Source organism: Cynoglossus semilaevis, chromosome 8 (assembly GCF_000523025.1).
Source record: "Cynoglossus semilaevis isolate Cse_v1.0 chromosome 8, Cse_v1.0, whole genome shotgun sequence".
Taxonomy (NCBI): domain Eukaryota; kingdom Metazoa; phylum Chordata; class Actinopteri; order Pleuronectiformes; family Cynoglossidae; genus Cynoglossus; species Cynoglossus semilaevis.
The window spans coordinates 5,454,064-5,476,537 of NC_024314.1; the positions used below are offsets into that span (position 1 = coordinate 5,454,064).

The 22,474-nt window shown below is 42.5% G+C and overlaps 3 protein-coding genes across 8 annotated transcripts in view; 1 reads left to right on the plus strand and 2 right to left on the minus strand.

Moving 5' to 3' along the window:
• The first annotated feature begins 490 nt into the window (after nucleotides 1–490).
• On the plus strand, nucleotides 491–3,500 carry cox6b1 (cytochrome c oxidase subunit 6B1). Its single transcript, XM_008314255.3, has 4 exons — nucleotides 491–587; nucleotides 1,967–2,080; nucleotides 2,403–2,503; nucleotides 3,241–3,500. Exons 2-4 carry the CDS (start codon nucleotides 1,975–1,977, stop codon nucleotides 3,292–3,294), a joined length of 261 nt encoding a protein of 86 aa, XP_008312477.1. The 5' UTR covers nucleotides 491–587; nucleotides 1,967–1,974; the 3' UTR covers nucleotides 3,295–3,500.
• A 787-nt stretch (nucleotides 3,501–4,287) lies between these two features.
• katnip (katanin interacting protein) lies at nucleotides 4,288–17,339 on the minus strand. Of its 6 annotated transcripts, none has more exons than XM_025057293.1 (28): nucleotides 17,000–17,339; nucleotides 16,233–16,308; nucleotides 15,102–15,190; nucleotides 14,823–14,992; nucleotides 14,444–14,556; nucleotides 14,251–14,352; nucleotides 13,974–14,129; nucleotides 13,481–13,739; nucleotides 13,258–13,389; nucleotides 13,012–13,181; nucleotides 12,343–12,452; nucleotides 12,041–12,119; nucleotides 11,748–11,957; nucleotides 11,291–11,428; nucleotides 9,846–10,695; nucleotides 8,580–9,347; nucleotides 8,289–8,497; nucleotides 8,132–8,210; nucleotides 7,859–8,036; nucleotides 7,600–7,765; nucleotides 7,274–7,440; nucleotides 7,122–7,192; nucleotides 6,808–6,918; nucleotides 6,427–6,566; nucleotides 6,224–6,325; nucleotides 5,874–6,034; nucleotides 5,216–5,301; nucleotides 4,288–5,125 (listed from the first exon to the last, which is right to left on the minus strand). In XM_025057293.1, the coding sequence occupies exons 2-28, from the start codon at nucleotides 16,242–16,244 to the stop codon at nucleotides 5,067–5,069; spliced, it is 4,887 nt and encodes a 1,628-aa protein (XP_024913061.1). In that variant the 5' UTR covers nucleotides 16,245–16,308; nucleotides 17,000–17,339; the 3' UTR covers nucleotides 4,288–5,066. The 6 variants fall into 6 exon arrangements, with proteins under 6 accessions (XP_024913061.1, XP_024913060.1, XP_024913063.1 ...); XM_025057292.1 differs by having other exon boundaries at nucleotides 14,444–14,559; nucleotides 17,000–17,338; XM_025057295.1 differs by having other exon boundaries at nucleotides 13,012–13,163; nucleotides 14,444–14,559; nucleotides 17,000–17,334.
• Nucleotides 17,340–18,232: 893 nt separating this feature from the next.
• dcun1d3 (defective in cullin neddylation 1 domain containing 3) overlaps nucleotides 18,233–22,474 on the minus strand; it is a 6,196-nt gene continuing 1,954 nt past the window's right edge. Inside the window, exons 2-4 of the mRNA XM_008314258.3 lie at nucleotides 22,272–22,354; nucleotides 20,992–21,542; nucleotides 18,233–20,192 (exon numbers count right to left, since the gene is read on the minus strand). Of these exons, the coding sequence (XP_008312480.1) occupies nucleotides 19,640–20,192; nucleotides 20,992–21,431 (993 nt within the window). The 5' untranslated portion in view covers nucleotides 21,432–21,542; nucleotides 22,272–22,354 and the 3' untranslated portion in view covers nucleotides 18,233–19,639. The remainder of the gene's footprint in view (nucleotides 20,193–20,991; nucleotides 21,543–22,271; nucleotides 22,355–22,474) is intronic.

Sequence of the window (22,474 nt, forward strand, 5' to 3'; positions counted from 1 at the left end):
ATACTGTTATTGTTTGGGGATTTTAAGCGTCCTGGTGAGATCCAGCAGCTTAACCCTTGACAAGCTCGTCAAGTTATCACTTTCTGCACCTGATGTGTCAGATCGCCTTAGTATCCACGTGTGTTAGAGCGGTCAGTGTGTGGCACTAACTGCCCTAATCCACTCCTGGACAGGGCTGTTCTTAGTTTTGTCGAGGCACAAAAAAGCGTATTAGCACACGCTCGCACTGAAAGTGATAACACAACGAAGCTTCCGCATTGAGCAAAGACCAGAACAAATAAAATAAAAAATAAATGAACAGCATTCTCTCTCCATTCATTCATTTATCACACTCCAGGGAAACACATTTGTGCAAAGTTGTCAGTGTAAAGGTCCTGTCTGAGTTGTGAAAGCATGTGTCTGAGTTTCAATGTGACCTGAGTCCGCCATACCGTGATGATCACACTGCACGACTGCAATATCTACACACACACTCACTTACACACACACTCTCTCTCACACACACAGAGGCTGTTGACATGATACACACACTCACCACCCGGTATAAAAGTCACTTTGAGAGATCGAGGCAGCAGCTGCGATTCAAGGTAATGTTAAACTTAAATATGAATTATTTATACATTCTTATAAAATAAAAACCTTATTAATCCTCAAATAATCCAGTGTATATCTAATACCAGATACGGTCAACGCTGTCGGTATAATAGGAAGTCACGATCCTTAAAACTGGAACAGATTCGACGTAGACTTAAATGCGAACATATTATTTTTTATGATTCTGAACATTATTAATTTAAAAAACAAAGTCTACATTATCATGTAATGTATTGGAGATGACAAATGTAAGGACAAATATACGATAGAAATATAATATTTCTCCTCGTATATCAAGAGGAAATGATCGTATAGGCCTGCAGCTAACCATAAGAATACTGCCACAGGCTGTTTACTATTTGTTTAACGCAGATTATGGGTTAAAACGGATTGTTTGCTTCTGAAGACATATTTTTAGTGCGTGAAAAAAACTATCATGTAATACATTTGTAGCTAAGTATGCATAACGTGTTATTCACGTAAAACATGTTTTAAATAGTCGGTGAGCGGTTGACTGCGGGACAAGTTTCTCGAGGCCCATTGAATATTCGATATCCGTGAGTAAAGGTACCGAGTGTAGGATTTGGTGGCATCTACTGGTAGAGTTACACGTGGCTGAAAACCCCATAATTCACCGTCACAGTCAAAAAATGCAGGGAAATTCATCACAGCATTTAATAATCTTTAAAAGACAAGTCGTATTTACTTTGTCCATTGTAGGTTACCATAAAAACGAAACATAAAATACTAAAATTTGGGTAAAATTACCTTTTTTTGTTTTGTGATAGTTTTTCATGCTTTACTGCCAACGGTGGATCATTATTTCTAAATTGCTAACAAGCTGTTAGCAACACCCAAAGATAAGTCACCTATAAAAACTGATAGGAGTTTGTCAATATATAGCAGTACTAACACAACAAACACACACATTATCATAATAATGACCTCACGACTGAATCACAGATATTTGTATTGTAAACTGCCTAAAAATAGCTAATAATTAGCCATAAAGCTGTTTTAACATTAGCTCACAGCAGCTTTAATGGAAACTAGTCCATGAAAAAATATAAATATATTGTCTTTTATCCTTTGTGGTTGATTAGTTATTACTTATCACCCCACAACTTAAAGTTAGCTGGATTAACTGTAGCCAAAAATAGCTAAAAATATTTAAGAAATTAAGCAAAATGGGCAGATTTGAAGTTACCAGGTATAACTAACACAGTGCTAGTTGGCCAAAAGTTAGGGATATGATAAGATAACCTCAGACATTGTGTAAAATATGGCTGAATGTATTTGACAGACTCATAAAGTTCACTCCTACACAGGACTGTACACTGTGGTAATGATTTACTTGTCTTTGTTTATACAGAGGCCACAATGGCAGAAGACATTAAGGCCAAACTGGAGAACTATAAAACGGCTCCATTTGATGCCCGATTCCCCAACCAGAACCAGACCAGAAACTGCTGGTCCAACTACCTGGGTAAGTCGGACCGCTGGGCAAGGTCAAGGTCAAGGGCAAAAGTCAGACTTGTTAACACACTTGTAAAACATACAGTGTAAACTTCATACAGAAAGATGGTAGAAGTAGAACTCTTCTACTTTCTACCATTGTGACCATGCACATATACTGTGACCCAGAAGATTAAATAGTTATTGTCAGGTTGACAGTTAAATGAAGACGGTAGTCCATATGAGCATCACAGTCGTCGTCCGTCAGAGGGGGATTCCAGTCAGAGTTTTTAATGTGCTTTTTAATGGTCTGTTTTAAAAACAATTCATTATTTTTGTTTGTCTATTAATAGACTATCATCGCTGCCAGAAAGCACTGGAGGCCAAAGGACAGGACATCACGCCCTGTGACTGGTACATGAGGGTCTACAAGTCCATCTGCCCCACATCCTGGGTAAGGATTCCAGCTCTCCTTCTGTCATTATAACTCTGCATATGAACACACGGGAGAATCAGACTTCTTAAACAACACATTTTAGTTCGGATATAAATATCTTTAAAAAAATGCAGGAGCTAAGAGAAATAAAAGTGGACCTAAAATCAAACTCTTCTGTGAGAAGAAACAGAAAAATTATATAAAGATACCAACTATCCCCCCTGGGACCCACACTGTCCTAATACAGACTGAGTTTGATACGACTGGCTCAAAACAACTTTATCCTCACATTCCTGTCTGTCTCTGTACAGCATTGAGAATCAAAACAAAAGTTTTTCTTTTTTTTTTTTGTTGACATGATACACTACAACAGTTAGTCATTACTCAGATAGTCCAGAAATCTGTACTGTTGTGAAATGTGCTAAAAAAGTCCCCTCTTTGTAAACAAAAAAAAAAGTATTCACCTTTTCCCCTTCAAATCCAGAATTTGGTGTGAGAACGGTTTCTTTTTAAATACAGGCTCACCTTTCTTGGTTGTATTATTTTGGCCTAAACATCTGGACATCTCCAAGAATATTCATGACATCATCTGTAAATGTGTTGTCCTGAAAAAGGTGTGCTCTCTGATAATCATTGAGAAAAGTTTAATAAGCACATTTTTAATTCACACTAAATCACAGCATTTTTAACATGATTTCGCATTAAGATCATAACCACACTGAGTCGATTTCGCTCTCCGACTTCACTCCTCTCAGATCCAGAAATGGGACGAACAGAGAGATGAAGGAACCTTCCCTGGAAAAATCTAAGCCGATTAACAAGCTTTAACTTTTACAATGGAATGTTTTTGTCTGTGGTGGTGGTGACCAGGTGCCTGCACCACCACCAGCTTTCCACTGTAGGTGCTCTTGAGTCCCATGAGTACTAAACTGAAATGGAACAGTCATTCCCCTCTACTGTCATGAAATGTTTATCAAGACTGTATTAAAATATCAGGTTCTATTTATCAAGCTCACCTGTCTCCTGTGGTTTTATTAACCTCTTATCCCTCTCCCATAAGGACAACTGTGTGAAGACAGAATAAACAAGGTGTGTGTGTGTGTGTGAGGTCAGGTGAGAACAGAGTAAAAACACAGCCTGTCGTAAACAACTGCCACTGTCAGTCAGCCGTGTGTGTGTTTGTATAAGAAATAATTCCATATTTGTGCGTACATACATGTATATCCACTTTATAATTCTAATCAAAGAAACGTACATCACATATATACAGAGTCAGTACAGATTATAAAAATAAAAATGACATATTTCAAATACACTAATTGTGACACATACAGTAGAGGTCTGACATCAACAGAGCAGGACTGAGAAACAACAAAAATAAATACATAAAACTGCATTTTTACAGTATTTACAACTGCTCCGGATAAATATAAGGAGTACATGGAGCGTGTATTGGAGTTTATTGAATCAGTGAGAACATCATTGAAACGTATTTGTTTAATTTTTACAGGCGTTAAAAGGCGTTTATTGTTGAAAATATTTTCATGCAACAGTAAATATTGAATAAACATCACAACACTAAGTACTACAGTGAAAGTTAGGCCACGTTTGTCCCTTTTTAAAAGTTGATGCTTCTCAATTGAGGTAAGTTTATAGTGGTTTGCATACAAGAAGTTGCCTTCAACTCAATCACGTTGCAGTCTTCACAGCTTCCACCTTTCTAGACTCCAGAGTCTACAGAGTTCTGCCCGTGGGACAGACCTGTTTTGTTGAACAAGCCCGTATTTTCAGGACAGAGAAACATGGGCTACCTACTAGATGGTGCCATTTTTCAGATGGGGTTAAATCATAAGAAAACAAAAACCGCTGGGACAACCAAGTCTTCTTGTTTTTAAACAGTGACCTGTGTTCAGGACAGTGACGTGAGCAAAAACAGCCCTTTATCGACTTTAAAGTCTTATCGTTACTATAGCAACTTCAATAAAGGTCACTTGTAAAGCAAGATTATTTCCCTCACTGATGCTGATGACTCTGTCAATCGTGATGCTGGACAACTGCTTCATCCATCAATAGAAACTGTCACTCAGTCATTTCCCAACCGTAAATTTAAAATGCACTTTCTAACAGGTATAACTATAAATCAGAGTCTGCATAGCTTTGTTGGTTTGTGCACTGATTGTAGTGTCAACTGGACAAAGGTCAAACAACTTCCGTGGTGTCCTGAAGTCACAGCACGGTCGTGGCCTTAAAGCACTTTTTAATAGTTGAACAATTTTACAAGCGCGATTAAAATATGCAGCACAACAGTCACAGGCAGCAGCCACAGATAATGTAGTGTTGAGTACGAGGCACCATAACTGGGGCTAATGAAACGCAGCCTCACAGGGTCAGCCCTGGCACAGTACGGTGTTTTAGAGACAACAGTTTTGTGTGTGCGTGAGTTTGTTCACAGCTAGTTATAAAATTGTGACACACCTGTAATGTGCATTTTGTGTGTGTGAAAAACCACTGTGCGTAGTCTTCTGTTTGGCTGGTTTAGGTCCTCAACTACATCACTCAGAAATGTATCCTCATGGTTCAGTCAGTATCTCCTCGCTCCATGTTTCCCACCATCAGTAATGCAGGTCTTGGGTCGCAGAGCTGCAGGCAACGACAAAAAGCTTTTTTGTTAATTTTTAAATGTTGAGATTTTAGCACTGACTTCAAGTGCAGGAGGATCCAGCCACTCACCTGGATCTGCCGTCTGCTTCTTCTTATTGTGGCGAACAATCTGGTTCTCGTTGATCATCTGCACGTCTTGGTCTTCTACACAATTACTGTGAGAGGACAGAGAGAGGAAAACACAACAGACGCTTTTAGAAGGACCTGACCCTGAGGGACTCCGACTGATGACAGAGCAGGTTTGACAGCACAGGCGGAGGACACAATGGTCAAGAGAGGACAGAGTCAAGGAGACGAAACTGGAGTAACAGCAGTCAAGCAAGTGTTGAGGAGGATGATGGATGGCTGGAGGACACCTGAGGACAGGCTTCAGTACAAATATCGACCACTGGGAGGCGCTAACACCTTATAAGGAACTGTGCTACTCACTGTGGGTGGAGTTGGCTGCCAAGGGGGCTGAAGTGAAGAGGAGCAAATCCTTGTTCAAAATTATTATATCTTCTGTCTCCTGACATGACACTACATGACCTCACTTCTGCAGAGTGTTATTGCAGGGGCAAAAGGATTCAAATATTCTTTAGAGGGGGAACTGTACTGATTTGTGATTTTCTTTCCTTTGTTTGATGAGAACAAGAGATTTGTAAGAATTAACAATTTAGTTAATGAAGTTCAGTGGAGTTTTGAGGCCAAAACTGGGTGTACAATAGTATGAGTTTTTTGTGAGTACCTGAGTACCGTGTTCCTCTCCCGGTGAACGATGTAAGCGTTGTCTGTGAAGAGGATGGTGTGGTAGGGAATGACTGGGTCACAGGTGGGCAGGATGCCTCTGGACACCAGGCTCACACAGTCCAAGATGCCATTATAGACCAGGAGATCATCTACCAGCAGCTGGACACAAGCGACATTCAGACTTTACTGCTTAACTGTCTACTATTTAGACATAATAAACACTGGTTTAGAAAAATATTTATGCATGTCCTAAAGAAAAAAAAATACAGGAAATAGACACCCTATTATAATCTCTCTAGTTTGATTTTTTTATAAGTCAGTTATTAGTTTCTTTCCTTAGCTGCTCACCCCAAACTCCTTGACTCCCCTCTGTGGAGTCTTTGAGTAGTTCCACAGTTTGATCATGGACACTGTCATTGGCTGATCAAAGATGACGTACACTCGATTTACCTACAGTGAAAGTAAAAACCAAAAGATCACTGCCAACGCTGAACAGTGTTCTAACAGATGATGTCATACAAACACACACACACACACACACAGTTCCTCGCCAGTCCAGGCAGAACTGGTGCCAACCACATGTGTCTTCCATCCTGGGTGCTGTTGACTTGGTCTATTAATTTGTCTGGCGTCCTAACGTCACCGCTCACATTGTCCAGTACATTCACACTGTCTGGGAAAGCAGCAATGTCTGGAGGACGCAGATTTAAGGATGATAAAGAACACCAACTCATTCATACGGGAAAAATAAATAAACTTTTCTGAGGCTCACCTGTAAGCTTCAGGTGAACGCCAGAAAACGTTCTACTTCTTAAATGTTCAATTTCAGTGCTTATTCTTAATCAATTGACAAAAAACTGCATTCACAAATTCTAACAGCAGAGTTTTTGGAGGACTGGAAAAGGAAAGTCACAGGAAGAGAGGAAGGATACTGTTGTCACTGAGGCTGATCCTCTCCTGGTTCTGGTCGTAAAACTCCAGGCCGTTCAGTCCGATGTAGTACGGGTCGCCCCAGGTCGTAAAGAGCTGCAGCTGGAAAATGACTGATGTGTTGAGGTTAAGAAGCAAAGTGTTTGGTTTTTTAATTACGATATTTTATTTTGGAAATGTAAGGGTGTTTTCTCATGCTCATGTCTGCCATCCAATACAAACCACCAGCAGACATGTGCTGCCATATAACAGAATATAAAAGAATCCAAATGACTACATGGTTGATAGGTGGTGTTTTAAATATAAAAAAAGATACATCCACAAGGCATGAGAGGAGCTTCGTAGTCCATACTGGCCTCCTCCAGCTTCTTGGAGTTTCCTCTGAAACTGAAGAAAATAAAATCATCAATGAACAGAGAGGTCAAACTCAAAGACTCTTCTCTCAAAACATGACGCCACAGCTCCTACTTGTGGCAGTCGTCGGTGATCCTGTTGTACATGGGCGTCTGAAGGTAATCCACGAAGAGAATCTCCTGTGCAAAGTCAAAGTGACAGTTTCCAGGACCTTTTCTGATCAGGAACCCGTCCGTTGGTGAGATGGCCACGTCGTCCAGGAACAAATGGATCAGCTTCACCTGAATGGATCCACATTTCAGAAACTCAAATCTTCTCCTCAAACCTCAGAATTATTTTCGCATTTTTATTAATAATGACAACCCTTTGAGGACTGTGACTGTTTTGTAGGAACATTCTCTTTCTAACTAAATTTTAAAAAGTCCATCACAGCATCTCACCCCTCTGTAGGAATCCTCAGGAGACTTGTTGTAGTTCCAGATACGAAGTCCGGCGATGGTCTGGGTCTTATTGAAGGTGATGTTCAGAGTGTGGGCCTCTCCATGGGTGAAAGGAATCAGCCACATGTGCAGGTCGTCAGTGGTTATGTTATGACCATCAATGACCCTGGACAAGGAAGACAGTTGTCGATTGATGAATGTCATATGGACCACGTAGTATTTCCTGTGTACATGTGAGTGTACAGTATATGAGACCTACTTGTCAAGAGTGCGCAGGTCGTTTTCATACTCAGGCAGGTCGTTGAGGTCCCTGGGGGACGCAGCCATCATACTGACGTCTAAAGGTACGCTGTCTCCATCTTTACCCACCACCTCCAGTCCAGTCAGACCCAGATAGTGAGAGTCACCCCAGGTCATTGACAGCTCTATTCTCAAAACTGGGAAATGGAAAATCAACTTTGTTTAATGGAGACATTGAAACTAGAAAAAGAGAAAAGCATAAAGTGCAAAGAAAAAAAGTCAGTATACTCACACTTTCCTGTGTACATGCCAGGAATATGTTCCACGCTCTCCTCAGACTGGCTCAACATGGGGTTGAGGTGAAGTTTTAACTTAAAAAAAAAAGGATTTTAGTTCCTGTTCCATCCAGGTGATAACCAAAGGTCAAAGGTCTTAGACTCTGTACTCACAGCGATGTCCTCCTCCCTGAACCCAGCCTGGGTGAAGGGTCTCTCCTCTCCCTCTCCATCAGCGGTGCGTGGTCTCTGCAGCTCCTCCTCATACACCTGACTGTCTCCAGCATCACTTTCACTCAGGAAGGTCTCATCGTAACGAGACATGGCCTCCAGGATGACGTCATCGGTGGTGAACAGGATGGTGTCTCCGAACTGATCTAGTCCTGGAAAAAAGACGGCCGTGTGAGGGGGAAAAAAATGAACACACAGGCAGTTTGAAGAACCAATGTTGTTTCGCTCTGATACCTCCAGATAATGTTCCTGAAGCTTTGGCAATCTCTCCTCTGAAGATGCACCTTCCGTCCAAAAGCATCTCCACCTCCTTCACGCCTCGGAAAGAATGGATGCGTGACTTGTTGTAGTTCCACACACGGATCATGGCCACTTGATAGGGAGCTCCAAAATCCAGGAAGATGGTGTGGTTCCGACTGGAGGTGAAGGGCGCTAGCCAGAGATGCATGTCATCCTGTGTACGGTTGACGCCGTCTATCAGGTTGGTGACCACGCGAGGATCTTTGCCATACGCAGGGAGGATGTTGATGTCCGGAGGATCGGCGCGAATGTGTGTGGGTCGCAGAGGTTCTCCTGTGGAGCTGAAGACCTCCAGGCCGTTCAGTCCCACGTAGTGTCGGTCCCCCCAGGTGGTCAGGATGTTGATGACCAGCCTTTGTCCTTGCGGCAGCACAGGGATTTCAAACTCCTCCTCCTGCTCCATAGACGGCTCGTCATCAGGGCCATCACCCAAATGTCCCTGAGTGTTCAGAGCGGAAAGAGGGCTCCTGGGAGCCGTGGGTGGGTTGACTGGAAGCGTGGGTGGACCGCGGCCTTGACACTGCATGAACTCGTCAAAGATGTCGCCCTCAAAGCCCATGTTGGAGATGCGTCCACGCTGACTCTGGTTGAACTTGATGAGTGAGTCCCAAGACTCCCTGAGGGAGTCGTCCTGCTGACAGTGCAGCTGTGACCAGGAGGAGTTCTGCCTCCTGGTGCTGCTCACCAACGACAGCGGCTCCTCTGAAAAATACACAAATATGACCTTTTTCACTATGCCATTTAAGGCTAGACTGAGGATCCCAGGTCAAAGGGTCGAGTGATTGACAAGATAAAGTTCAAGAACAGGCTACAACCTTGACCTCAGCTCCCTGGTCAGACTTTGAGCAAGGCAGCAGAAAGGACAAACGACTTAGTGAGTGAGGGCTGGGCTAATTGAGCACTTAGCGTTTCGCTCACATGCTCCACTTTTACCAGGGTTAATGTTATTTAATATACATGCTTATTATTTATTGTCACAGCTGGTTTAGAAGTGTCTCCTGCTGAGCGTTGTGTGACAAACAAAATGACTATGAACTGTGACATGGTTCTTTGAATAACAGCTGTGTCACACTATGTCAAGAATGAAACCAACTTCAGCAGAGAAGTTTGCATTTTTTGTTTAATTATTTCAAAAATACCTGCATGGCATACTGAAGTTTGGCCTGATGACATCACCACATGCTGTAATGAATGGCATACCTGTGTTTGGCAGTGCTGCAGCTCTGTGTTGTTGCTCCTCCGTCTGTCTGGGAGTGACTACATTGTTTCTGAAGGAGCTCCTGCGTCCACTGATGGGCCTGTCTGACCTTTGCTCCATGAAGTCCTCCAGCAGGTTACAGCTCAGGTCCAGAGCGTTTGCATTCCAATGATCTCCTTTCGCCGTCCCCTCCGTCCCTCTGCAGACCCGGCCTGGGTTACAGGGCAACTCGGGGAGCATCGAATTGGAAGAGGACGAGGGAGATTTCGGTTCTGTTGACTGCTGGGGCACCAGCCATAGCGGCCTCTCCCTGGAGGTCTCACAACCCTCTGGAGCCCCTCTGTTCATGGGCTGCAGCCACTGCGGTGTCACCCGTGATGAGGAGGGCTGGGTGGTGACCATCTGTGTCACCTGCTGCCTGAGACACAGGGGCTCTTCGGAGGTTGACAGGTCAAAGGAGTTTCTCTGTGAAGAAGGGCGACGAGCGGGGGAGGAAAGCCCCAGGGGAGAAGAGGAGATCGGCGGTAACTGTACATTTGTCTGCTCCTGCATGTCAACCATTGCTGTATCCGACGTCTGCAGATTCAGACTGCGGTATATCTGGGGGCTACTGCTGCAGCTGCTGACCTCTGCACCAGTCCGGTCTTCATGCCGTTGTGGGCTGACGCCCCGCAGGTTGTGTCCTGAAGAGACAGGACTGGAAAACAAGGAGTCTGAGGCCTGGAAGTCCTTGAGATCGATGGTGGTGCTGTAGTCAAACACCTGGTTACCGCAGCCCTTGTCCAGCTCGCCTTCAAACACCAGCGTGCTGTTCAGGTAGAGTTTAATGTGACGGGCACCGACGTCAAGGTCCTGGGAAAGAAATGTAGCAACAACTCAAACAAACCTTGAACTGACAGTTGATGACTTGGGTTGACTGTGAAGACAGAAAAGCTGAGACTTAATGAGTACAATAAACACAACGAAGCAAAGTCACACAGTCACTCACACAAAGAGCAGAAATGAAATAAAACTGTTTTCAAATGGACAGATCATTTTTCAAAACAACGGATGGCACAATCACAAATACTGAGTGGAAGCAGCAAAAATGAAATATGTGCACAAGAACACACTGTACACACCAAAGCTTCATCATCCACCACGCCCTCAACGTCCAGGCAGAAGTTATGATCAACTCTGATCTCCAGACAGATATCTACAGACAGATATCAGTCGGTGTAGTTTTGCTTCTCTGTCAACCAGTGACACTGTGTGACAGAAGCCCACGTTTCCCTAATCCTACTGGGTTAATCTCTTCAACACACACACGCACACGCACACACAGACGATGGAGGATTTATGTCCAGAGTGCAGCCATAAAACGGACAGAGACGTAAATCTGATTTGACGACCGCAGAGAAAATGTGTGGCAGTGGTGAAACAAAAGAAAAAAAAAGGAACTCCATACGTGAAGACTTTTGTTGTAGTTCCAGATTTTGATCCTGGAAATTCCAAAGTCTGGTGAGCGCTCTGTGTTTCTGATGATGAAGTAGAGCTGGATGGGAGGGTAGAAGGGACAAGTCCACATGTGACGCACTTTGGTGGTCTGTGAGCCCGGGACAAGAGACAAAATGGGGTCTTTACACAACAGCACCAGTGACACAGGTTTCTAAAACTTTAACAGCTAACGATAAACATAACGATTTCTGCAAAATGTATATATCTAATGAATTATTAGAGAATATTGTTTAATAATTAAATTAATAAAATTAAAAAAAGCTGAATAAAAAGCACAATTCAGTTCAGTGAACTGTATTAATTAATTAGTTAGGAGCCCTCATGTCACCATTTTAACTCTATACATAAGACAGAATTCCAGATGAATTTTTTTACAGAATTTGAAAGCCCAGCACTCACTCACTCACCTTCATCTTTCCATTGACAAGGACACTCAGATTCCCTGGATGGTCAGCATTCCTGATGTCTATGTCATGAGGCGACACGTACAGCTTCTTGTTCCTGTTGCAGAAGAACTGAAGCTCCGTCAGCCCCACCTGCAGAGCGCTGCCCCAGTTGGACAGGATCTCCATGGTGACATAAAGAGCTGGCGTGACCTCTGCTGAGGGCTGTCTTCTCTGGAACAGAACCAAAGACCAGTTGATGGCTGTAGCACTATCTGGGTTGTTTGTTCTGAGGTGTGTGTGTGTGTGTGTCTCACCAGCTGCTTGTCAAAGTCAGTTTTCTCACTCTGAGGAGCCTCAAGTTTCTCTAATGCCGTCAGCAGCTTCTGTTGTTGCCTGTAAATAAGGACGACATCCTCAGCTCCACAGCTCTACCTGCTGACCTTGACCTTCACTGCAGGTGTGAAGGTCAGCCAACCACTGTGAGAGCTGCACAGGTTATTGAAGATCCAGAGTTAGAGGACTTGCACAGAATTACAGTACCACCAGCAGGTGTCCCTCTACCCTTCACAACAGACTGTATGCACAGTAACACTGGAGTTAGAATGTTTCCACATACCCGGGGCCCATCAGTGTGATTCTCTGCATGGCCAACGTAACACTGTTCTCATTGTTGTCAGGGGTTGTGTTGTGGTGAACAGAGCCATTTCTTATCTGCTGTGCTCTGCCCTGGACGACAACACATGAAGGAATGGGATTAGTTATTGACATATTTAACACTACTGTATTTTTCCAACTCTGTTGTTCTGTCAATAAGACAAACAGGAGAATCTTTGGTTCAACAATAGACCTGAGGAGCAAAGCACACACAGTCAAACCATTTTCATCTGCTAGTGAAATACCTTTTAAGGTGCAATACTGCTGCTGAAGTGTACTCAAAAATATGCAATAACTGTGTTTTTATTGCTGCTTAATTTAAATTTGAAACAGTATTTTTAACTTTGGTACCTGCCCCATTACGTTATGTGTTTTTGGACTCCCTCCAAATGTTTATAATAATTTCATTATATAATTTTTATATCTTTTTACTGCATCTTGGTCCATTCTGTCTCTTACTGATTGTCATCTGAACTCAAACAAAAGTTCTTAGTGTTAAAATGGACAGAAACATTCATTTCTACTTTTAAACAGACACACATTAAATGGACCGTTTTATAAACACAGGCTCTAATGCTGTAAATTCCCATTAAAGAGACTTGAAATCTGTAAATGTAGAAGGAACACACACCTGGCTGCGAGTGAAGAGTTCAGGACTTTTCACAGGGTCATTTTCTCTCTGGATGGCCTGGAGAACGCTGCACACCTTCTGCTCAGGGTCACGCTGCTCAGCAGACGACTTCCTGGGTGTTGACAGCGGCCTCTCTGCTCGACTTCTTGATGCTAAATCAAGAAAAATACCTTTTCAGAAGAATCCCAAATTCCAAAAGTTGTTACCTTGCTCTACAGAGCAGCAGTAAAATACTGAAATACTCACTGGGACTCTCCCAGCTGTCAATGGAAGGCGGCCGATCTAGAGTTTTGCTTTTTACCAACATAGGCTTGATGGGTATGAAGGAGTCAGAGTTCTCTTTTCTTTTGGCAGATAGCGAGCGCTCGATCTTGCAACCTAATTAATAAACAATAGACAAAAGCTCTGATGAAGGAGATAAACCAATACTGGAGGACAAAGACCCAACCCTAAAAATAATGCTAACCACCTGGATTCCGATGCCCACCTTTAGGAGAGGGTCCAAAGTCCAAGACGATGAGTTTGGCTGTGTCAAAGTTGTTTTTCGTTCCAGTGGTCGGGGGTTTTGAGGAGGACTTGGAGGAGGTATGAGGCATTCCCAGTTCGTCCAGACTCTCTGTGCTCTCCTCTCTCTCAATCTGCTTCTCAATCCACTCCTCTTCAGACTCCTCTCCTGCAGAGTCATGGTCGCTTCGTCGCATACTGACCTCCAAGCTCCGACGCAGAACCTAGTTTAAAAAAAAAAAGGTAAGGAAATACTTGTAAGTGATTAAAAAATGAATTTTAATAATATCCTAGATCAGAAAACATTATTTAAGTGATTATATCGCTGTTCAAAATGTCCAAAGTCAATTAATAAACATTAACAAAGAAAGTGCTAAATATTGTTAGAACTAAACAAATAGTAAAACTAACAAATTATTGTCAAAAAGCTCAGCCATAGTTTTTTTTTCTGTGCTCACCTTCACTTCCTCAAGGTTGAGGAGAACCTTCTCATTATACTCTTGGCTTGTTTGACCTCCTCGTCCCTCAGACCTGGAGCTGGAGCTGAAGGATCGCGACCCCTTGCACAAGTCTCTGGGGGAGTGGGGACTTCGAGGAGAGCGGAGACTAGAGCTCTGGAACAGTAAATACAGAGACATGCTCAGGAGCTCAGACAGCTGCCTCTGACACACTGCCCCTCCCTCTCCAGTTAACATCCATGCAGGCCTGGTATGGATGTTGATATGACTACAGTACCTCCATGGCTATGCTCTCATAGAGCTCAAAATCTTCAGGGGAAAGATTTTTTGGAGATAGAAGTAGTTTTTGTCCTTGCTCTGTTCGGATTTTGACAGAATTCTAGATAAATAAAAAAAAGAGACGCTCAGTACAAGCACTTCCTGTGATTTATTTAGTGATCTTCTGATCTTAACCATCACGAGGCCTCTACCTGCACCCATTCTTTCCTCTGGGCCTTGACTGGTGCAGTGTGGCTCCTCTTCTGGCGGCTTTGGTCCAGATCCCAGCTCCCTTCAGTTAACTGGTGGGCACTTCTACTGACATCTGCTGATGTGTCAGCACAGAGAGGAAAACAAGCAGAGTGAGTACAGACTGACTACCGCCTCGGAGGAGAGGAAAACACACACACGCACACACAGATGGTCCACTGCACAATGAGGGAAGAGCATTGAGTGTCTGCCAGCAGTGGTGATGACTGTCAATACTAGTTAGTCACTGAGAAACAGACTGTGTTTTAAGATGGTTTGCAAACAATCAGCAGTGACGAGGACAACATGTCTCTGGGTTTATTGTAGACCAGACAAACCAACCTGCTGTATGTGCAGCTCTCCAAACAGGCGTGTGGAACCCAGGGTTGTTGCTTCTGTGCTGCTTCCTGCTCACTTCAGCGTTGGCTCCATTCAGATAAATGGAGAAACCTTGCTCTAACCTTTCCAACTCAATCTGCCTGGGATCTTTGACTTTAAGGCGCTTTATGATCCTAGAGAAAAGAAAAAAAGGGCAAATGACCAATCAGTGCTCCGAGTGTGAGCAAAAAAGTCATGAACAACCTGGGTGAAACCCAATCTGTGTCTGTGCTCACACTTCACCTGTTCTTCTGCTGTAGGTCGATTAAGTATTCATCCAGAGTGTCATCCACAGTGGGGACGGGCTTCTCTCCTTGACACGCCCTGTTCTCCTTCAGAGTGGGAAGAAACACACACCGACACACGGAGGGAGAGACAAACTGAGTCAGGACCAGCCCACATCTGTTGTTATGGAGTCACATGTATCCTCAGTCACAGAGAACAACATCATATAAAAGTGTACAAACAACCTGCCATCAGTACAACATCAATACAGCACATGCCCAGTCTCGGACTCATTAACTGACCATTCTAAACTAAGTGCTACATAACGTCTTCCTTCTTTTTTTTTTGCAAAGACATTTCCCAGAAAAAAGCATGAAATGATCATACTCTAGAATTTGATACAATAATCCTTTAAGCAAAAGAAGGTCATGGATGTAGTTAAAGATCTAAAGCCACTCAGATGACACTAGAATGTCTAGTCAAAGACATTAGCATAACACAAACTCAGATCTGGGCTGTGACCACAGAGCAATAATTCTGGTGGCTTTATGACACCAAGCCTGGTCTAATCCAATATCCTACCCTACCCTAGATACACAGTAGACGGAACAACAACAGTTACATCTTCCAACAATGTCCCTTTACATAATACATGAAGTGCAGCCTTTTCAGAGACAGTGGCATTGACATGACATGTCCAGAATCTATAATGCTAACTATCGCTTTCTTCTCTTGCTCTCTTGGAACATGCACATTAGATAAGCTACACATCTACCTGCTTTAATCTTTCACATTTTTAGTATTTATGCACAAACATTGACAAGTTGATAAGACACATGTGGCTGTAAAACACATCACAGCATGGTTCACCGACAGTTCGTGCTAACCTACAATGAAGAGGTCACCATGCAAGACGAGCAAAAAAATCACAAAGCTCTTACTGAGTGTCTACAAGTCAACTACAGCATCTGTCAGTGTCAGGAGCAGGAGAGGAGCGGAGGAGTCATTTGAGAAGAAGAACGGAAGAGTAATTGTTAAAAACAAGGTGACAGCTGCAGTAAAAAAAAGGAAGAAAAGAAAGACAGTTTTTTGAATAAAATGACAGAGAACTGTGAAACCAACTGTAGAAAAACTGAGGGCTCTGTTTACCTCCTTATCCATGGTGTGGCAGCAGATGACACCGCCTCACAACAATCCTATCCCATCTTGTAGAGGAGAGATTGTTCTTCAAAAAGATAACAAAATTGGAGAGGTGAAAGGTAAAACGTAAAGTCAAATGGTCAACTTGGAGAGAGAATCGAACTAGTAACCTTCTTGCTGTAAGGCATTTCTGTTGGAACATTCAGATGGTACGTTGAGAGTCTGACTTCAACCACAAACACATCTAATGTACCAAGGTGGGGCATATATATTTAGCATCTGTGCGATGGTTCATATTGACTGCCATCTCTAACGAGTGTCTCAAAGATCTTGATCGATTTATGTCATTACGAATTAAAACAATTCTGATGATATCCTATCCAGTAATAGTACGATATACCCAATGTAGTGACCGGTCAGTGTAAAACTGACCCTGCATTGTATATACAGTACGTATGATGACGCTCGAGACTAATTCATTTGAATCACATTCGTAGCTGTATGGTTAGCCTCAAGCGACATTGATGACAGAGAGTAAAAATTGCTTTTTTGTTTTTCATGGTCTTCATGCGTTAGCTGTTCATTACATAAATCGTCTCCTGAATAGTGCTAAGAAAACACAGCTGTTCAGCCCAGCCAGGGTTGACGCTAAAGACGCGGCTGTGCTAACAACAAACTAAAAGGCTAAACATTTAGCACGTAAAATACCTCTAAACATGACTACATATACCCAAATCATTGCAGTAATCTAGAGTGAAATGTAAAATAATACTTACTGTATCTGTAAATTAGAAATGTTATAGTTTGGATTTAAAACGAACGACTTTTCTGTTTTCTCATGTGAACAGCGTGCTGTGTTGGTTGGTAACCAGGATAGTCGTCCACCAATAGGAACGAGTCTCATCCGAGTTAAACACGCCCACAGCTTCCGGCTGCAAGCCAGATCCATACAAGTCTGCACAGGGCCTGGAGCTGCTGGTTTTCACAGGTACACTCCCTCTGGAGTGCTGAAGACTGTGGTATGCCAATGATGTCATTGAATAATGTCTTATCTTAAAGTATTACAAATAATTAAAAAATATAAACAACGCATTGAAAGTAGTTTAAATGGGTTTATACTATATACAGTAGTCCTATGTCTGTTTTCTCCACATCTTCCATTTCTCTGCAGTTGCAGTTAAACTTTTTAGGTTAGAAATACCTTACAGTATATACAGCAACAATAAACAGTAGGTGGCAGTAAAGCAACTCAAATGACAGACACCTGCCATTACACCACAACAAAGAATCTGAGCTACCAGGATTGATTTATCTTTTAGCAGAACCTCAGGGAATACAATTGCATTCCTTTTTTTCAGAATACATTTTTTGTTTGACACAAAACATTTATTAATAAGGACATAAACTTCAAACGTACAACTGGAAAGCACCTTGGGCATACCACACAATCACACACACACACCTCTTTCTGAGCTCTGGCTTGTTTAGCAAAAGCTTAACATGACATTCTTTGAGAGTGAGAGGATGCCTTATGAATGGAGTGTTTCTGTGCAGGTTTCCAAAAACAGGGGGAACAACAATGTAGATATGGGAGAGACTATTTAAGGCCAAGCTAAGCACCAGCCAGACTACAAAGTGCTTTGTTATTGTTGTAATGTGTCATATTTGCCAACCAGTGTCATAAACGATACCAATAACAGACTACACAATGGTATCAGATGTGGCCATCATTTGTGTGCTTGGTGCAGTCAGAAACACAATACAGTATTTCTCCAAGACTGTCAGATCATGCATGTACCACAATCAGGTTCACTCAAATAATTAACGGTCTGTCTTTGTGCACCTGGAAAAGGCTACAGATACAGATACAGTATAAAGTGTAATAAATGGGAGTCTTTGCTTGTTTGTAAAGATGAAGGACAACATGAAGATGGCTGGTGTAACACCAAGAGGCCCAGCACAGGCGATACATTACTGGATGGAACATTCAAAAAAGACTGACCAAAGTCAAAAGTTCAACACTGTTTTATTATTATAAATCAATACATTTTATATAAAAAAGGATACGGGAATCTGAAATAAAACCATTGTAGTTGTAAACCAAACAGATGGGGTTATGGTAACCCTCCTTTACCACACTGGACCCATATTGCAGACTTTTAATTAGCATGTCAAGTTAGTACACATTCACTCATTCCAAAACACTCCAGGCTAAACTAAAGCTCAATCTACAGTGTGGAAATTTCCTAAATGGAAATGATGCAGTTGACATCAATCTCTCTGCAAAATGTTGCAAGTATAGCGACTTAGCATGCCATTGGTTTTTTTGTGCAATCCATGATAACCATCATCAGCAGTAGTCAACATTACTTGTCAAGTGTGCACACTTATGTTTTTCAAAACAAGAGTTCAAGGATGTGAACAGGCTTGAACTCCAACAGTAAACAATACAAGCTTTTTTTCTGTGCCTAGTGTAATGGTCCTGAATGTAACGCAGGGTTTCACGCAGCTTCTGTCCAGAAATGACCTGACCAAGCTTTTTGCCCATTTGTACATACATCCTCAAACAACTTCTATGATCTAAGCCAGCATCTGTGTGGTGGACAGTTAACAGCTGTTTGAAAATCAGAGGACGTCAAAATGAAAAAAAATGCTAGAGGTCAAACAGAAACAAAGGCAGCTGCTTCGAAACCGAGCCACTCACTGTTACTATCCACACTCAAAAACAAAAGATAGTTATTGGAATTCATTAGGGTTTAAAGATGGATACTGTATATATTAACTTTGTATGTATTAGGATACAGATGTAACTTTCTTATGACTATTTTAATTGTAATCTTCAACTGTCTGCCAGGACAAACAGCTGTTGAAGGCATTAGAGTTCAACCAAGTCATTCTTACATCAACACCAGTTAAAAAGCCTTTGACCAGACCACATCGCTCCACCTTTGACAATTTCATATTTTGGTAGCAATACTCACTAATACCTAATTTCCCTTTTTCTTTATTTCATGTACAGAACAGTGCGTCCAGGTCAGCATGACAAATCAAGATGATAATTGTGTGGAAGAGTTATGGCTTTTTGTCGCCTGCTTTTTAAAAAGCAAAAAAAATCAAGGTAGCTTGATTATAGGGTTAAATTTCATTGTGTCCATTTTACTTAAAAAACAAACACACAAAGAAGAGAAAATAAAACAATAAGTTAAATAGAAGTGCTTAAAACATGACAGTTCATTGAGCCCTTTCAAAAACCAGACAAATAAATGATTCAAAGCCGGAATCCCACCCCAGCAGAAGAGGAGAGCAAAGTGAGTCTGTAAAATGTAATACTAATATTTATCCCATGATTCACAGATGTACAGTTCACTTATAGGTTTATTCTCTTCTCTCCCTTACAAATAATTTGTGTTTCCTGGTCAGTGGCCCCCCCATGTCTGTGAGCCGCGGCTTCCCTCCATTTCAAGTCTGTCTGTTGTAGGAGAACACTCTGTGTCTGTGCACCTCTCCTCCTCCTCCGCCTCCTTCGCCATTGTCAATGCCTTTTCTTCCTCTTTTTTTCTGCGCTCCAACTCCCACTCCACGAAGGTGTCGAAGAGGCTGGGCCACGCCTCGTCCTCGCTGTAGTTGCTCAGATCGGGCCCGATGGCCTGGGTGAAGTTCAGGAACATATTCCACGTGTCTCTGGAAATGCCCCGGATACCTGAGGGGTTTTCTGACAGGAAGTCCAGCCAGTGCTCCAGGATTGCGGGCGTGTCCTGAGTGAAAACCAGGCGCCACAGGGCGATGGCGATGTCCCGCTGAAGAGAGCGCTGTCCTTCTTCCGCGTCCAGGCCAAACTGGAAGGTGAAGCGGTACAGGTCCTTGAAGTTCTCCTCACCCTGGGCCTCCAGCAGCATGCAGGGGAAACGTGAGCAGATGCCTTTGAGGCTGTCGGCCTGGATGGCCTTACAGCCCTCCACAAACTCTTTCCTGGTGAGAACAAAAGACGACAAAACCAGGCGGTTACACTGACTTGAGACCGGCTCTTTTAAGGTGATCGGACAAAATAAAATTCACGGCTTAAGTGTTATATTTAAACCTTCCCGTTACATGGTGTTGGTAGGATTGGTTCAGAACAATGCCTTACTATGACATCATCCTAGCTAAACAACAGGATGTGTGTGTGTTTGTCTGTGTCTATACAGAAGTGAAAAGTCACACTGTCCCTCGTAGTTTCAGTCATATTATAGAAGCACGTTAATGGTGTTTGTTTCTGTTGAGCATGAACATGAGCAGATAAACATCGAACCTGTTTAAAGAGAGCAACAATAGAGACAGGCGTCAGATAAAAGTCCTTCAGTGTGTGTCAGTTGACAATGAACAATGTTGGTAACCACAGTGTGGTATTGTCCAAAGCCTCTGGATGAAAAAGTGCTGAGTTTACACGCTTTGGGGAGTGGAGGGGGATAAGGTTAAAAAAACAACACACTTGCTAAACGGCTCCAAATACTTTGCAAGTGTGTATTTAAACACACACAGTATTTCTACTTCTATTTATCTGTGTTTTCTCCTTATGTCGAGTTCTGATCATCACCACAATAACACTGAGAAAACTCCTGGATATTCATTACTTATCAGTGGTACAGAACATGATTCTATCTCAGCAAGACATTTTAAGTAAGATAGAATTCTAAAATATTAGTCTTGAAATGAGTTTTCGTTGAATCAGAACATCAAGCTTGTCCTGCTGGTGTCAGAGTGTGGCTAAGGCAGAGCTAAAACCCTTTACCTTGTAAACTTGCACATGGTGGCTGCTTGGAACTTCCAGGCCAGAACAAGCACACGGAACTCTGCTGGGTCCACGCACAGGTCGTTGCAGAACTTCTCCATGCCTTCCTCCAAGATGGCGTCCTCCTGTTCGTCCTTGTAGCAGCAGTAGAGTTCCTCGATTCGCTTAACGGACAACTTCTCCCCCTCGATGAACTCATCCTTGCGCGGTTCCCCCATCACTGTGGGAATAATGGGCGTCTCTACTGTGACCTCCAGGGCCTTGGTGCCATTCGACAACTCGCTGGTGGTTTTGCTACACGGGACGCTGCTTTCTTCTTTGTGGCCTGCACTGCTGCTGCTGCCTTTCTTGTGATGGGACTTTGAGCTGCTCTCCTTGTCTCCACTCTTACTGCCGAGTGAGGACGTTGGATTCTTACACTTGGTGACACACTGGCCCATGTCGCCCGCCCTGGTCCCCCGTCTCTCTGTCCACCTCTCCTTCAGTCCCCGTCCGAACCACCTAGACACCTCTGCTCTGGTCTGGACAGACGTCTCAACATACCCTCAGGCCTGCATGGGGGAAAAACAGAAAATTTACAAAAGTACAAGATCTCCAAAAGGAAAATATAATTAAACATCAACAGGTGCTGCACATACTGTAGAAAGCTTACAAATGTGCCACAAATAGATGAAAAAAAGGTATAAAAATATTGACCTTAAAATATGAACCATTAAAAAATGGACCAGGACATCACTAAAATGAAAGGAAATCTCTTTAAGAATGAAATATATCTGCTCCACCTTAAACCTTTCTCCTAAAGAATCTGGTTTGTAAAACTGTACTTTACTTCTATATTTGCTTGGGAGGTTTTTTTGCACTTCAACTTGCTTTAATGACAACTGTGAAGCCTTTTGACCTCTGTGGTGAAGAAGACATTTAGCCATGTGATCTTTTCTCTGGTTAACAGTTACATCAGTGTACTCACACAAACTTCCTTAAAGTTCTCTTAATAATTACAAAGTGGTTTATAAGATTTAGACCCTGAACAATTAAAATGTAATCCGTGGAGCACGTGACAGTACAAAGAACGACTCCAAAAACACACAAACAAATAACTGACTACACTGCATATGAAAGGATGTGTATGATTGTTGGACAAAGAAATGTATGTGCTGTTTAAAATATGCATTGAAACAAACCAGGTGATCAGAACTAGACATTTATGAGTTCATGCGGTAACATAAAGTCGGTAAAGAGTTTAAAAAAGTTACAATACAGTCAGGTCAGGGGCTACTTACAAAAAGTCTGTCGGATGACATTGGCCATAGGTCAAAATGTATCTCCACTATGCTCCGTCATTGTGCCCTTGACATCCACAATGCTGAAAAGACACAATATTTTATCATCATAAGCAGAAAGTGATAGCCGCCTTATTCCTCTGCCTACCTACAGGACTATTTCAGTCAACGTGCCCTTAATATGTAATCTGAGCACAACAGAA